General features: G+C 33.5%; 1 protein-coding gene across 2 annotated transcripts in view; it reads right to left on the minus strand.

The window, feature by feature from the left end:
• Positions 1–16,846, minus strand: part of LOC114339082 (uncharacterized) — a 32,621-nt gene that overhangs the window by 4,184 nt on the left and 11,591 nt on the right. For both annotated transcript variants that reach the window (XM_028289714.2, XM_028289723.2), the window contains exon 3: positions 9,158–9,452. In XM_028289714.2, the coding sequence (XP_028145515.2) occupies positions 9,158–9,452 (295 nt within the window). The remainder of the gene's footprint in view (positions 1–9,157; positions 9,453–16,846) is intronic.

Here is a 16,846-nt window from a genome sequence, read left to right on the forward strand (position 1 = left end):
CACTGTCCTTCTTCCTATACTACACTACTTTCTCTTAAATTTCCTAGTATATGTATGATCAGTCTTAGCATTTCAATGTGATGTCCTCTCATTACTTGTCCCAGATATTGCAACTTTCTTGTTTTTATTGTGTGTACGTGTACATGCTATGTGTGTTTTTTCCTGTGTCCATGCTGTTTTAAGCATATACACAGAAGATCCTCAAGTTCAGGTACATTTAAGCTAATTCTAATAAATAAATACTAAAAAAGTTATTACCAATATTCAAAAACAGCCATTTTGTTGTTAATTTTAAAATAACTTTTTAATTTATTACATATATACACCGTTTTTAGGCGTCAACGCCCTTCTGGTAGGGATCTATGAAGGAGTGTCACCGAGCCGCAAGCCCTTATCCCTTGCCGTACCACTCCTCCATAGGCCGATCAGAAATCAGCTTATTCCAGACCAAGTCGTAGATTCTTTTCAGAATTTTAGACTACGACGTCAGCCTTTTTATTTTTCTATTCACCGGGCTGGGGTTTGAACCTCGATCGCCTCGACCGCATATCCACTATAGATTTGTTAATCGTGCGCCTCAGTCCGCTTGGCTAATCTGATCGACTTTTTGGTTTATTAACCGATTTTAATCTAATTTTGAGATCTGTTTTTCTTAAGAAGTAGTTGTCTGTGGACGTCAAATCTCTAAATAGACAAGATTTTAATGGTAGGAGAGCCCAAGCGGGAATTTTGCAGTTACTCGGGCGCGTCGAACAATCACACGGTGAGAAACCATGTAAGTACCCTGTAAATGTACCCCTACCATATACATATGGGCTAATACAGGGGCATGAGTTGGGGGCATTCCGTAAAAAATCTATCCCTAGAAAAAAAACAGTGTATATTTAAAAAATCTGACGATTTGAGCGGGGCGTAAAGAAATGGGTGGGTCGCAAAGTTTCACAAAAAAGCGAATAGTTCGCCAAATTTAATATCAAATTGAAAAACTGAAAAATACGAGTTCAATATTTTCCAAAAATCTATAGAGTGATAAAAAATACGAGGGGGGGGGTAACTATAAAATTTTAAATTGAAACCAGCGATATTTCGCAAAATTAACATCAGTTCGAAAAACTGAAAAATACGTGTTCAATATTTTTCAAAAATCTATCGAATGACAACAAACACGACCCCCCACGGAGGAGGGCTGGGGGGTTACTTTAAAATTTTAAATGAGAACCACCATGTTTTATTGCAAATTTGGATTCCTTACGTAAAAATAAATAATTTTTATTCCAGACATTTTTTCGAATTATGAATTGATAGCGGTATAATCGAAAAAAACGATTTTTGGAAAATTAACTTCAAAAATTGAAAATCCCCATTAAAATGGAAACCGTAAATTTTTGACTTTAGGATCTAATCTTCACAAACCAATAGGTCCCCATGACGCTAGAGTAACTGCAAATTTAGCATCCCACGCTACATTTTAAAATTATTTTGAAATATACAGGGTGTCCCAATAAATGACGGCGTATCAAAGTTATATTTTTTCTTATGGAATACCCTGTATTTTATTGCATTTTTTAATTTTCCGCAAAAATAAGGTATAGTTTCATAAGGCTTCCCTATATCTATGTACAGAGTGTTCTGTTGACTTTTCTTAAAATGTAAAGTTTTAAAAGAAGGCTTATTTTCCCGTTATTTAAGAAATTATAAAAAAATTACTTTTACATCTAAGTAGCTGGATATTGGTTGAATGTATTCCATGATTAATTATTACACATTTATTTACAGGGTGTTCAACATTTACAGTTTCATTATTGGATTATTCAATGTCTCATATGATGCTTATTTTAAATAGAACACCATATATATTAATAAATCATTATACTAAACAAATGTACCTCTTTCGAATGGTATATGGATGTCCTATACCTAGGTCTCATAGTTTTTGCGTAATTTACAATTATTTAGATTCCTAATCTGTAAATAAATTTTAAAACAAAAGATATATCTCATTGTATGACATTGTCATTTTATGACAGTACGGTCTGGTAATTATCATAAATATAAACATCCGTGTATGATATTTAAATTTAATTGTTCCCAAAAATGAATAATCACCGTTATCTACGAAAGAGTAGACATGGTACTTTACATTGGGGAGTATTTCCAAAATTGTATCTTACCTTATAAAGTTTACTCTCAAAAGTATCCTGATCCTGATAGGAGACACCCAAAAGGGACGTTTTTGAGAGATTTCTCAATAGATTCCGTGCTACTGGTAATGTTACATACGGAAAGTTAAATAAAAATAAACCAGTTATTTGTGATGACATCAAGGAACTTGATGTCCTGCTTTCTGTTACGGAAAACTTAAATACTAGTAAAGAAAAAATTTCGGGCGAATTGGAAATCAGTCAAATGAGTGTTAGAGTACTTGAAACTACTATTATCCGTATAAAAGTCAACTACACCAGTATTAGATCGAACAGGATTATGATAAATACTTAACTTATCGTTAATGGACTTCAGAATTTGGAGAAGATCCTGATTTTTTTTTAAATGTACTGTATACAGACCAATCTACCTACTTTTCATAATTGTCACTACTGTTGATTGCCAACACCGATAGAGGGTTAATGTTTGAGGTGGTATTCTGGGCGAGTACGTCATCGAGTATTTTTTGACGAAAATGTGAATGTAACAACTTTTTTAATTTCTTAAAACAGGATTTTTGGAACCTTTTTGAGAACCTTCGACTTAGCATCCGAACAAACATGTGGCTCCAATTAGACGGAGCTCCTGCTCATTTTTGACGTGATGTTAAGAACTACCTTAACAGAAAATTTAAAAATAAATGGATAGGTAGAGGTGGTCCATATATTTGGCCATCTAGGTCAGCAGGATTGATAAAGATGGATTTTTTATGGGGTTTTAAATGGGGTTATATTAAAAATATTGTATATCTATGCTGCATTTCCGACTACTCCAGATGATATGAAATTAATAATTTCGAACGCTTTTTGCGTCTATAACAACAGCTATTTTAAATAATGTAAGCAAATCATTTGAAGATATAATCGTTTGTTGTATTGCACAAAAAGGCAAACATTTTGAACATCTATTACATTACTGATAATTTTTTACTTATAATAAGTTATGGTTCATTATTTATGTATTTGTTTTTAAAAAATTCTTTATGTCTCGTTATGTATTTAATTATTTTCAATGAAAAATATTATTTTACATATCAGCAACTAAAAGTAAAGTAATTTATTTACATCTACACTCGTTTCTAACAATTATGCCAAGATGATGGGTTTAAAAATCAAGAGTGACTATAAATATTATTTTTAAAATCAATTTACCGTTTAGGTCACTTATTAATATACATGGTGTTATATTTAAAAGAAACATCATATGACACATTAAAAATAATCCAATAATTAAACTGTAAATTTTGAACACCCTGTAAGTAAATGTGTAATAATCAATCATTGAATACATTAATTATAAGATAATTACCAGACCGGACTGTCATGAAATGACAATGACATACAATGCCATTAATTAACTACATCTTTTGTTTTAAAATCGATTTACAGATTAAGAATTTTAATAATTGTAAATTACGCAAAAACTATGAGACTTAGGTATAGGACATCCATATACCATTCGGAAGGGGTAAATTTGTTTAGTATAATTATTTATTAATATACTTAGTGTTTCATTTAAAATAAAAATCATATGACACATTGAATAATCCAATAATGAAACTGCAAATTTTGAACACCCTGTAAATAAATGTGTAATAATCGATTATGAAATACATTCAACCAATATCTATCTATTTAGATGTAAAAGTAATTTTTTTATAATTTTTTAAATAACTTGAGAATAAGCCTTCTTTTAAAACTTTACATTATAAGAAAAGTCAACATAACTCAGAACGCTCTGTACAGGGTGTCCCAAATTGGTATGTTTTACAGTGTATACCGAAAACTAGAGGAGATAGAAAAAAAGTAGTTAAGATGCCATGACTTCTTTTTTCGTTAAAATAACGATTGCCCAATCAAATCATCAATAGCTCCTCACATTATCGAGATAATGGGCGATTATTGAAAAATGTCGAAAACGTCAGGGTTACAGATCTTCTTTATTAAGAAAAATTTTAAAAAACTTTGTAGGAACTTTTGATAGATATATTATGGACGGATTCAGTGGCGTACAAAAAACTTTTTTACTTTTTTAGGGGGTCTCGTTAAGGAAATATAAACCATACTTATGTTTTTTCAAAGGGGACACGCTGTATATTTTGACATTTTTCGTTTACCTATTTAATTCTCTTTCATCTGATATGACATATCATATATCTATTTTCAGTTGTTGGAGCTACCGTGCAAATAAATTGTTTATAATTCACGTCAGGTTAAAGGCACTTTAAAATAAAACACTCGGTAACGTATTTTAACATTTTAATATTAGGGTACCAATCCTTGATATTTTTATTTAGCAAAAATAAAATCAATCAACTTAAAAAATAGGAATAACGAATTTACCAACAACAAAAAACTACTTAACTACAAGAATTAATTTTGCAAAAATAATAACATTAACATAAACCAACAAACAACAATAATAAACAACGTAACAACTATAATTAATTTTACAAAAATATGAAAATTATAATAAATGTTCAAAATACTCCCCGTTTTGTTGTAATAATAATTGACACGATATTGATATCCTAACGATTATTTGAGAAGGATACAATTTGCAGAATGGTATATAGAAAAATGTAATGAAAATCCAAATTTTTATTCAAAGGTAATATTTAGCGATGAAGCTCGCATATCCAGTGCAGGAATATTTAACCGACACAATGAACTATATTGGAATGACTCAAATTCCCACTTAGTTCAAGGGATCAGGACGCAAGGCAGATTCGGTTTTAACGTTAGTTGTTTTGTCAAGCATAATAAATTAGTTTATCACGTATTTGACGATAAACTAACATCTTAGAAACTAATTTAAATAACATTTCTGATGAGTAATATTTGGCTGATCGGAATACATTTTGGTTCCGACAAGATTGAGCACCTGCCCATAATGCAGAATTCGTTGGAAATTATTTAAATGAAAAGTTTCATAATCGGTGGATTGGAATTTATGGTCCTGTTAGGTGGCCCCCTCGTTCACCAGAACTAAATCCTCCTGATTTTTTTATTTAAGGATTTTTAAAAAGCAACATTTATAAAACTGAATTTAAAACAAAGGAAGAATTATTGCAAAGCATTCATCAAGCATTTAGAAAAATAAAACCAGTGCATAATATGCACTGCATATACTCGATTGTGTAAGATCTGTAAGAAAAAGGTGTCAATTATTAATACAAAAAAACGGGGAGTATTTTGAACATTTATTATAATTTTCATATTTTTGTAAAATTAATTATAGTTGTTACGTTGTTTGTTATTGTTGTTTGTTGGTTTATGTTAATGTTATTATTTTTGTAAAATTAATTATTGTAGTTAAGTAGTTTTTCGTTGTTGGTAAATTCGTTATTCCTATTTTTAAGTTGATTGATTTTATTTTTGCTAAATAAAAATGTCAAGGATTGTTACCCTAGTATTAAAATGTTAAAATACATTACCGAGTGTTTTATTTTTAAGTGCCTTTAACCTGACGTCAACTATAAACAATTTATTTGCACGGTAGCTCCAACAACTGAAAATAGATATATGATATGTCATATCAGATGAAAGAGAATTAAAAAGGTAAACAAAAAATGTCAAAATATACAGGGTGTCCCATTAAAAAAAAACATAAATATGGTTTATATTTCCTTAGTGAGACCCCCTAAAAAAGTTTTTTGTACGTCACTGAATCCGTCCATAATATATCTATCAAAAGTTCCTATAAAGTTTTTTTAAAATTTTTCTTAATAAAGAAGATCTGTAACCCTGTCGGTTTCGACATTTTTCAATAATCGCCCAGTATCTCGATAATGTGAGGAGCTATTGATGATTTGATTGGACAATCGTTACTTTAACGAAAAAAGAAGTCATGAAATCCTAACTACTTTTTTTCTCCTCTAGGTTTCGGTATACACTGCAAACATACCAATTTGGGACACCCTGTACATAGGTATAGGGAAGCTTTATGAAACTATACCTTATGTTTTACGGACAATTAAAAAATGCACTAAAATACAGGGTGTTCCATAAGAAAAATATAACTTTGTATATTTCAAAATAATTTTAAAATTAGTTTTATCAACTTACAAACTACTATTTTAAATTTTTTTTTCAAACGTTTTACCATTTCGCTGTAATCTTCCGTCCCGTTAGTGGTGACTCACCCTGTATACTTACTTTTAATACATCATCTCCAATCTGTATTATAATATGTCTAAAACAATGCCTGCATATTTTTTCAAAGATGATTCCAAGTCATTTAAAGTAGATGAGTAAGTAGTGCATCAAGACTCATATTAATAACCTTCGCTCCATCAACAAATCTCTCCTATGGCGCTAGAGCCCAAGTCGGACCCTGGCCTCCCCCAGCATCAGCCTCCCCTAGCATCAGCCTCCACGTATCTTTGTCCCTGGCTGGTCTCCTCTAGTTGTTCACCCTCAATATCTCTTTAGTATCGGTTCTCACTCCGTTTGCCCACCTCTTTCTTGGTCGACCCTACTGGTCGACGTCCTACCATAATCCGATAAACGTTCTAGGTGTTCTGTCATTATCCATTCATATAAGGTGACCTGCCCAGCGCAATCTTTCTATTTTTAGATAATTTGCTATAGAGGGTTCCTTGTAATATTTACTAACTCGTGGTTGAACCTTATTCTCCATATACCATTGTCGCAAATGGGTCCCAATATCCTCCCTAATATCTTTTTCTCAAAAGTGTCAATAAGGGTTATTGCCTGTTCTGTCATGATTCATGATTCTACAGTATGTTGCTATTGGTCGTATGACGGTTTTATATATTTTAAGCATTACTTCCCTATCATCATCCAGCCTTCTGCATTCAAAGTTGAACATAGGTCTCCCCTAATTTCTTCCAGTTTTGTCGCTCGTGGGCTTTCTGCAACCAATTCCCAGAAATCCTTTTGACGTCGTCTGTCCATCGTGTAGGTGGTCTACCTCTACTTCTTCTCTCTTCTCTTGGTCTCCACACTGTAATTTTTGGGTCGACCTTCCGTCCTTTATTCTGGCTACATGGCCCGCCCAATTCCACTTCAGCCATGTTACTCGCTCTATGACATCTGTGACGCCTGTCCTTCTTCTGATTTCTTCGTTTCTGACCCTGTCTCTGAGAGTCAATCCAAGTAGTGACCATTCCATTCTTCTTTGGGCCACTCTAAATTTCGTTGCTGTGGCCGATAATGTTTCGGCGCCGTAAGTCATGACTGGAAGCATACATTGGTTGAACGTCTTCCTTTTCAAATAATTTGGCAAGTTGCTCTTGAAGATGTCTGATAGAGATTTATATGCGGCCCATACTAAGGTGATCCTTCTCTGTAATTCGGCAGTTTGATTGTCTCTGGCAATTTGGATTTCATGCCCTAAAAATTTATATTTATGGACCAAGGCTATTTCGTTGACGTCGACTTTTAGATTTTCGTTTGGCACCAGGTTTGTCATGTATTGTGTCTTTCCAAAATTCATGTTTAAACCAACTTTTTACAGGCGGATTCTAACTGATTAAGCATAGTTCTATTCTCTTTTAAGTTGTCCGTTATAAGAACTATGTCGTCTGCGAATCATAGCTGGGAGAGCCTTTCACCGTCGACATTTATTCCTTTGGCGTCCCACTCAAATTGTTTGAAAACATGTTCAAGTACTACCGTAAAGAATTTGGGAGATAACGTGTCTCCCTGTCTAATTCCTCGTTTGATTTTTATAGATTTGGTATCTTTGTGTAGTCGGACGGTCATGGTTGCATTATTGTATATGTTCGCTATCAGTTTGGATGCACTACTTCCCTATGCATGTCTTTGGATCATTTGGATGCAAACACCTGTGGCTGAGAGAAGTATGCTTTTTTAGCAAGTATTATCTGTTCTCTTGCTGCAGTCCTCAGTTATCTGTACAGCCAGTTATGTGAGCTGCTTTACTCCTTCTTCTCTCGCATTTTCTTCTAGGTCCACATAAAGTTCTGTGATGCCTCTTGTGGTTTTTGCCATCACGTTTACATCGTCTGCATACATTACAATCTGTTAAGATTTATTAAATAATACATTTTTATAGATTTTTGGGTTTAGGGACATTTTTTTTATAACATATTTCTTACATTTAAGAGTCGGAGGCAGCCGATCTCCCTTTAGTTATCTGGAAGGGATCTGTCATTTGATTTTGAATTCGTACTTGCGCTTCTGTGTAATTCATGGTAGCTTGAAATGACTTTACCAATTTCCCTTGGTATACCATCAAAAAGTTGATACTATTATGGCGCTCGCAAACACAGCCACTTGTAGCCGCCACCGACTTCAAGTAGCGAGAACCAGCTACCGTCATAGCTTGTCGTTGGAAGACTACCAAGCGCGCAATGTGTGTGCCGAGTCCATTTAAATACTTACATACAAATTTCAGTAAGAAGCGTGTAGCAAACAAACGGTGACGACTACAAGTAGATGTGTTTGCAAGCACCCGTATTAATAATTGCCAAACTGAGTTTATATTGTACAGGATTATCAGCATCCAAAATAAGGTCAACGTATATTCATTTAATTTTTAAATGTCTTACAAAATAAACATCACTTTTGTTGTTAAATAATGAGGTGACACCGATTGCTCAACACAAGTGCACCTTAGTTTTCAATAACGCTGTGTCAGCTATTCAATATTATTCTTAATTCATGGCCAGCCCGTGTCAGCATTAAAAACATCAACACTTTTCTAGTTTATTTATAGTTACAGCAAAGCACCGCGGATCATTTTATTTCATTCTTTAATCAATCATCATTCGTGATTCAGATACATGATTAGATAGTTAGACCTCAAGCCCACCAACTCGTTACAGATATTTAGAAGTGATCAATAAATATAGTATGAGTAAATAGTGTTTTACCAAATCAACCCTCTCCTCAGGGTAACTACCCCGTAACATATGGAGTTTTATTATAACATGACTTAAAAATAAACAATGTATATATATACTTACTCCTAATACATCATCACCAATTTGTATTATAATGTCTAAAATAACGCCTGCATATCTTTTCAATGATCCTTCCAAGTCATTTAAAAGTGGAACGACAATGTTGAGTATTGCATCAAGACTCATATTAATAACGCTTGCTCCATCAACAACTAGGAATTTAAATAGTTCTACATTGACAATTTCTTTAAGATGGGGTAAAGCTGCGAGAATTTTGGCCTGTGCTTCTTGATTTAAGACAACGTCAAGTAGTTTCAGATTTGCTTTAACTACTGGTATAACTACGTGATCGACCACTCTGTAATAATTAATAATACACATTAATTAAATTTATTTCAAAAGTACAACCTAAAGACTTGCAAACTTAAAAAAAAACATAAAACTTAAAAATTCTTAATAGTCTGGGCAGATTACCGGAGAATAGGCCATTTTTGGGAAAAGTTATTTATCAGCAATTTTATTGCTGGAATCGAAGCTTATGATTATATATTAATAATATAGGTATGCAAAGTCCGCAGATAGTGTGCTACTTTTTTTATAAACAAAATGGCGCACGAAAATCGTGTTTTTCTCAATTTTTGCTCTATAACTCCAAAGATTTTCACTTTACACCAAAAACACCCAAATAAAAATTCACCGTAATTAAATTCTGCTTAGGGACGTGTTTTTACGATTTACTTCGACGAAAATTTTCCCCAGAAAATGCGGGGTTTTCCAACAAAATATTTAATTTTCAACTAAAATTTTATATAAGTAATTGTTTATCAATAATTAAATAACTTGGTAGTATGAAAGCTCTTTTCGTATAGATTATATTTCTAGAAGCCGATGAAAATTGAATGAACAGTTTAGCAACAGTTGAATTGTTAATTAAAAATTTACGGTCTCTATAATAACCACAATAATTATGATACATAAGAAAAACTATGATTCTTGAATAGAAAGATACTGTACCTGTCTAGTGTACTCTACAGAATTGAAATTGGACTATTTAAGAGGCCTCAGGAATATTTTACAATTATATACAATTTTTTGGCTTATTAACAAATATAATATCTCGGGAAATATTAAATAAAATTAAATCATGAAAGCGGTATTGGAAAAAAAGCAAGACGCTTCTTTAAAAAGAAAAAAACGTTGAATTATGATAAGTGATTCCTGAGATACAACCGGTCAAAGGTGACCGGCATTTACGGCAAAGATATAAACAATAAGAGCATAATTTTCTAACATTCACCTTTTCATTTTTGTCCTCTTTCTCCACACCAATTTTTGTAGATTTAAAATACTCATAACATATATTATTATAATAAAAACTATCGATGTTACGAGTGAAAATTGCCAAAAATAGCAAAATTCCAATCAAAAATTAGGTTGGAGAAAATCTAATCTCAAAGTTCAAAATCGGTATACGTTAAAAAAAAAATGCATTTTCTCGGCTTCTCATGGAGCAATTTTCTTCATTCTTTTTTTGTTTCCAAGTAGCTCGAGTAGAGCCATATAACTAACGTATTATTAAATGTCAAAGTTGCTTTTGTTTTGTTATAAAAAATTAATTTATTTATTATAACACAACTTTTTAATTTGTTTATATAAAGATTGTTTAAATAATTATACAGCTTTCAAATGAGAATATCTGTGTTTTGAACGTTAAAAGGTACACTTGTAGTAAGTTCATCTAAAAAAAGTCTAAAACTGGAAAAAATATGGAGTTTTCTTTTCTTATAAATAAATTAATATATTATAACAAAACAAAAGCAAGTTTGACATTTAATAATGCTTTAGTTAGATAAATAATGAAGGAAATTGCTCCATGGGAAGCCGAGAAAATGCATTTTTTTTACCGTATACCGATTTTGAATTTTGTTTATAAAAAAGTAGCACACTATCTGCGGACTTTGCATATATTATTAATATATACAATCATAAGATTCGATTTCAGCAATATAATAAAATTGATGGCAAATAACGTTTCCTTGTATTTTGCTAATTAGCCCAGAGTATAAAAAAAAGTGTCTAAAATATGTAGCAACCATCACTTGATTTTTTGTGGTCCTCTCCAATATTTTGTTTAGTTTTTCTTGCATCCAAATGTCCAGCACGAACAACTTATACTGTCGGCTTCAGTGGCGAGGTGTTACGGGGGTTATGACCCCCCCCCTAAATGAAAATACATTTCAAATCAATTATCCTAAAAAATAGCGAAAAAAATTTTAGGCCCACCCAAAAAATAATTTAAAGCCCACTTATCCTAGGGGTAGTAAGACTAAGTGACCTTGCAAAAATATTTAAATCACCCTCAAGGTCCATGACCTTCCTTCAAAAAATTTTTGGATCCGCAACTAGTTGGCTTACTGTTTCACTAGCACTTCTACCAGGAAGCGGAAAGGAGCAGTGACCAATGTGCAAGAAAACAGAATTACTACAGAAGCAAGGGCACTTAATAGAAGATAAAGAAGATAAACAGGGGAAGCTAGATAGATGACAGGAGCATTTTACAGGGCTTATTAATGAAGAACCGGATGGAAGTGATGAGGGGTAAGTGGAAATGATAGAAGAAGTTAACGACTCAGCGGAAACAAAGGAGACTCCAACCGTGAAAGAGATAAGAGAAATCATACATAGCATATTTATAAACAATAAAAGTGCAGGCAGCAATGGTATCACTGCAGAATTAAACAAGCATGAGGGAGAAGCACTTATTATAACGCGAATATGTAGCCTGCTGAGGGAAATCTGGGAGCGAGAGGAAATGCCGGAAGTATGCAGAGAGGCCGGAAGTATGTCCCATTCATAAGAAGGGAGAGAGGGAAGTGTGCGAAAACTACAGGGGTATCACTCTCCCAGACGTAACATATAAGGTACTCGCCAGAGTCATCAGAAGCGGACTGGAAAGGCACTAAAATGAGCAGGTTGGTGAATACCAGGAGGACTCAAAAAAGGGCAGATCCACCATAGATCAAATATCCGTGTTGAAAATGATGCAGAACAGTACGTACGATCAAGAACTAAAGCTAAATCTCCTCTTTATAGAATTCAAACAAGCTTACGAATCTGTGAAAAAAGGCGTCTGTACCAGACCCTAAGAGTACTTGGAATTCCGGAAAATATGAGCAGACTAGTAAAAATGACGTTAATGAAGACCGATAATAGGGTCAGGATAGAGGGAAACCTAACATGAGAATTTGAAGTTAAAAGGGGATTAAAGCAGGGAGATCCGCTGTCCACAGTAGTTACTGTTCAATTTCTTGTTAGAGACAATTAAGAGAGAGTGGAATACGAACGAAAGGTATGATCCATAACAACAGAAGCCAGGTTCTGACCTTTGCAGATGATATAGTGCTAATTGCAAGAACTGAAACCAAACTGCTGAGGATTTTCAAACTCTTTGAAGTAAAGGCTAACCAACCAGTATGGACTGAGGATTGATGAGCAAAAACAAAGTATATAGAAATGGGACAGACCGCATATGAAGAAACATCACTGAAGATCACCACAACCAACGAGAGTAAAGAGTATTGCTTCCAAAAGTAATGGAGTTTGAGTATCCAGAGAGCAAAAAGTATTTCCAGAGAGGCAAAATTGAGACTATACCGAACAGTGATCCAGCCCACAGTCCTTTACGGAAACGAAACATGAGTCATGAACAAATATTAAGAAAATATGCTGAATATCTGGGAGCGGAGTGTCCTAAGGAAGATATTCGAGGAAGTAAAAGAAGATGAAGACGTTTGGAGGAGACGAACAAATGCAGAGATCAGAGAGCTATACAGGAAATCAAAAATAAACCAGATCGCCAGAAAAAAGAGACTAGAAGCATGATGATCTGGAGACCACCGGGATAACAAATTGAAGAACTGCGGCATGTACAGGAGAAAATGGAGGAAAACCGTGGAGAAATACCAAGCCATGGGCTTTTAAGGTCTGTTGAGCAACAAATATGATATATACTGTTTCACTAACTATTATCTTGCTGTGCTTACTTTGATGTATATCTTTCTTTCCTATCATGAAACAATCTACAGTAGGAAAAATGAAAGAATACCCATGAACGAACATATAAAACACGCTGTATTTTCTTATCACCGTGTCACACAAAAAATTGACCAGCGCAAGTACATGTAATAATTATTGTTACATGTACTTGCACTGGACAATTTTCTTTGTGACACGGTGACAGGAAAATACAGCGTGTTTTATATGTTTGTTCATGGATATTCTTTCATTTTTCCGACTGTATATATTTAGGAGTGATACTGTCCACTTTTGTGCGCAATAAGTCGAGTTACTCGCTTTTGAAAGAATATGTTAACAATCGACATATCTAATGGTGTTTCTAATTTAAGCCGGTGGCGCCCAAAATCACGACAGCCAAAATCCCGACGGCCAAAACACCGACATGCAATAATTCTCACATAAGAAAAAATTCCGACCACTACATTTTGAATGTTTATTGTTCCCTTTTCAAATGCATACGCAATACACAATGACATTATAGAGTATTGAAATTGAAAAACTAATTACTTACTAATAAGTAAGGGTACTAATTATTATGTATTTTAAAAGAAAAAAATATTAAACACTGCATGCTTCACCTAGTTCTTTGGCTCATTGTCCTTTCCATCTAGTTCCTTGAATGCAAGCAATTTGAAGTCTCCTTCGTTTAAGAGCATCTACTAATTCTACACTCTTATCAGTAAGGCTACGGCTCCAGGGGCGAGAAATTGACGCTAGCAGTAGCCGTAAAACGAACTTAAGGTTCCGCGGAACGGAATACGCACAAGTCCTGTAGTCGGTACAGTTCGGCTATTCCTATTCCATTCCGCGGAACCTTAAGTTCGTTTTACGGCTACTGCTAGCGTCAATTTCTCGCCCCTTAGAGTAAGACTACTTAATAGTACTTAAGAGGGTAACAGACGAGAGAGTAGATACGCGAACTTTTGGCTCGACGCGCTTTTTTGCTCGTGTGTCACCTTAAGTAAGTATGCTTAATTTAAGTTTATCGAGTAAGTTCGTCGTCAATCTCACCGGTTTGAAATCTTGCTCGTAGCCCTTCTCGGCTCGTACGTGTATAGCCGGGTACAAATATGCGAGCAGAAATGTTTGCGAACTGCTCGCATATAATTCGTTGAAAATATATTTACAGCGAACTCATCGCAAACTCATCACAATCCATGGAAAGCGACGAATCAACTACGAACCAACTTATGCAAAATTTAGTGTCAGTCTAACGCGCTTATTGGAATAACCTTCGTGCCAAGAAAAAGTATTCTTTTAACCGGGATATTCTAATAACCGATCATTGGTGACTAGTAAAAACGTTTCGGGACCTCAAATTTCTATTCCTTAAAGCGGGATATTCCTATAACAGGTATTCTACTAAGCGGGTTCGACTGTATATATAATTCAAATGAAGTAAAAGACAGACGTACTCTCAATCATTTATTGTAACTTCCGACGACCGGTTTCGCTCTCTAAAGTATGCAAAGCATCTTCAGGTCAACGGTTACAAGTCACTAAATGATTCGGATATAAGGAGCTACTACCTCGGTATTCATTAACATGATGTTTTTGCTTAAGTTATGCTAACGGGATATAGTGGAATAAACGGAGAATGTTTGCAAAGGTAAACGAGTTTATGGGATTTGGAAATTCTTGAGAGTGAAGAGATGGTTGTTAAGAGACAACCAACAAATCTGTGCCTGTTATTGTGTTTGTGAAGTAAACTATAGTGAATGTCATATATACAATTTTTTTTAAATTTGCTGGTTTTAATGGTTTTAAAGATTTTTATTTCTATTTATTAAAAGATTTTGTTTTTGTTTATATTTATTAAAGAATTCTATTTATTAATTTATGTGTTAGTGTAAGATTGACAACGTTTGGATCAAGACGGTAGAATGTGTATTATGTATGTTAGATGTGGATGTGCGGCTGTAACCTAAATTGTTAAGGTCAGTACTTCTTGACGTTTTATTGAAAGGAGTAGTGGTCGTGTAAGGGAAGACCAATCAGAAAGCTTAAAAAGTTGTAGCTAAAATATTAAATTAGCAGTCATATAATAAAAACAGTAATAAAAATGTGAATTGATAGACAACAATGTAGGTACATGGAACTGAGGTATAAATTAAAGAGTGGAGAAATAGAGTAGAAAGGAAGATAGGAAGTAAAATTCAGTTGAAAGTAATTGATTATAAATTGAGGCTATGTTTTAATGATATAAGCAGTGAAGAAATATTAATAAATTATTGAATTAGATAAAAGAAATGAATACTAATAAATTATATTTTGGGGGTATACCTACATTGTGTTTTTAAAATTCGTCAATAAATAAATAAGTAAATTCACATCAAAATTAAATTAAAACAAAACACACAGGACACAAGACGATACAACAAATAGTGTGGGAATTTAAGATTGGTCAGGAGCACTGCATTTAATTTATTTAACTGTATTGGTTTTTAGTTCAAGAATAATTTTTTACTTTGTATTTTTTACCTTGTATATAAAAAAAATACAAAGTAAAAAATGATTCTTGAGCTAAAAACCATAACCCAGTGCTCCTGACCAATCTTAAACTCCCACATTATTTGTTGTATCGTCTTGTGTCCTGTGTGTTTTGTTTTAATTTAATTTTGATGTGAATTTACTTATTTATTTATTGACGAATTTTAAAAACACAATGTAGGTATACCCCCAAAATATAATTTATTACTATTTAGTTCCATGTACCTACATTGTTGTCTATCAATTCACATTTTTATTACTGTTTTTATTATAATATGACTGCTAATTTAATATTTTAGCTAGAACTTTTTAAGCTTTCTGATTGGTCTTCCCTTACACGACCACTACTCCTTTCATTAAAACATTAAGAAGTACTGACCTTAACAATTTAGGTTACAGCCGCACATCCACATCTAACATACATAATACACATTCTACCCGTCTTGATCCAAACGTTGTCAATCTTACACTAACACATACATTAATAAATAGAATTCTTTTAATAAATATAAATAAAAACAAAATCTTTTAAATTGTATATATAACATTCACTATAGTTTACTTCACAAACACAATAACAGGCACAGATTTGTTGGTTGTCTCTTAACAACTATCTCTTCACTCTCAAGAATTCCCAAATCCCATAAACTCGTTTACCTTTGCAATATTCTCCGTCTATTCCACCAGATCCCGTTAGCATAACTTAAGCAAAAACATCATGTTAATGAATACTGAGGTAGTAGCTCCTTGTATCCAAATCATTTAGTGACTTGTAACCGTTGACCTGAAGATGCTCTGCATACTTTAGAGAGCGAAACCGGTCGTCAGAAGTTACAATAAATGATTGAGAGTACGTCTGTCTTTTACTTCATTTAAAATGAACTCTCACATGCAACCCATTCAACATTTATATATAATTCATTTAATTTGAATTTTATCTCAGTCACGTTTTAAATGTAAATAAAGGCAGCCATTATTTGTTTATTAACTATAAAATAAGAATTGATTGCATTGCATTTCTCACGTTTCTTATCTCAAGAAACACTAGGAACAGGCCATTCACACAATCTCGATTCGACGAGACAATATCACTGCGTACGCCGTCCAAATTGAATTGCGAATACCCTTTGTGTTCGTCCCAAAAACCGACAGGCGGTGGTTCGTGACGACGCACGAGTGACGAAT

This window comes from Diabrotica virgifera, chromosome 5 (assembly GCF_917563875.1).
Source record: "Diabrotica virgifera virgifera chromosome 5, PGI_DIABVI_V3a".
NCBI lineage: Eukaryota > Metazoa > Arthropoda > Insecta > Coleoptera > Chrysomelidae > Diabrotica > Diabrotica virgifera.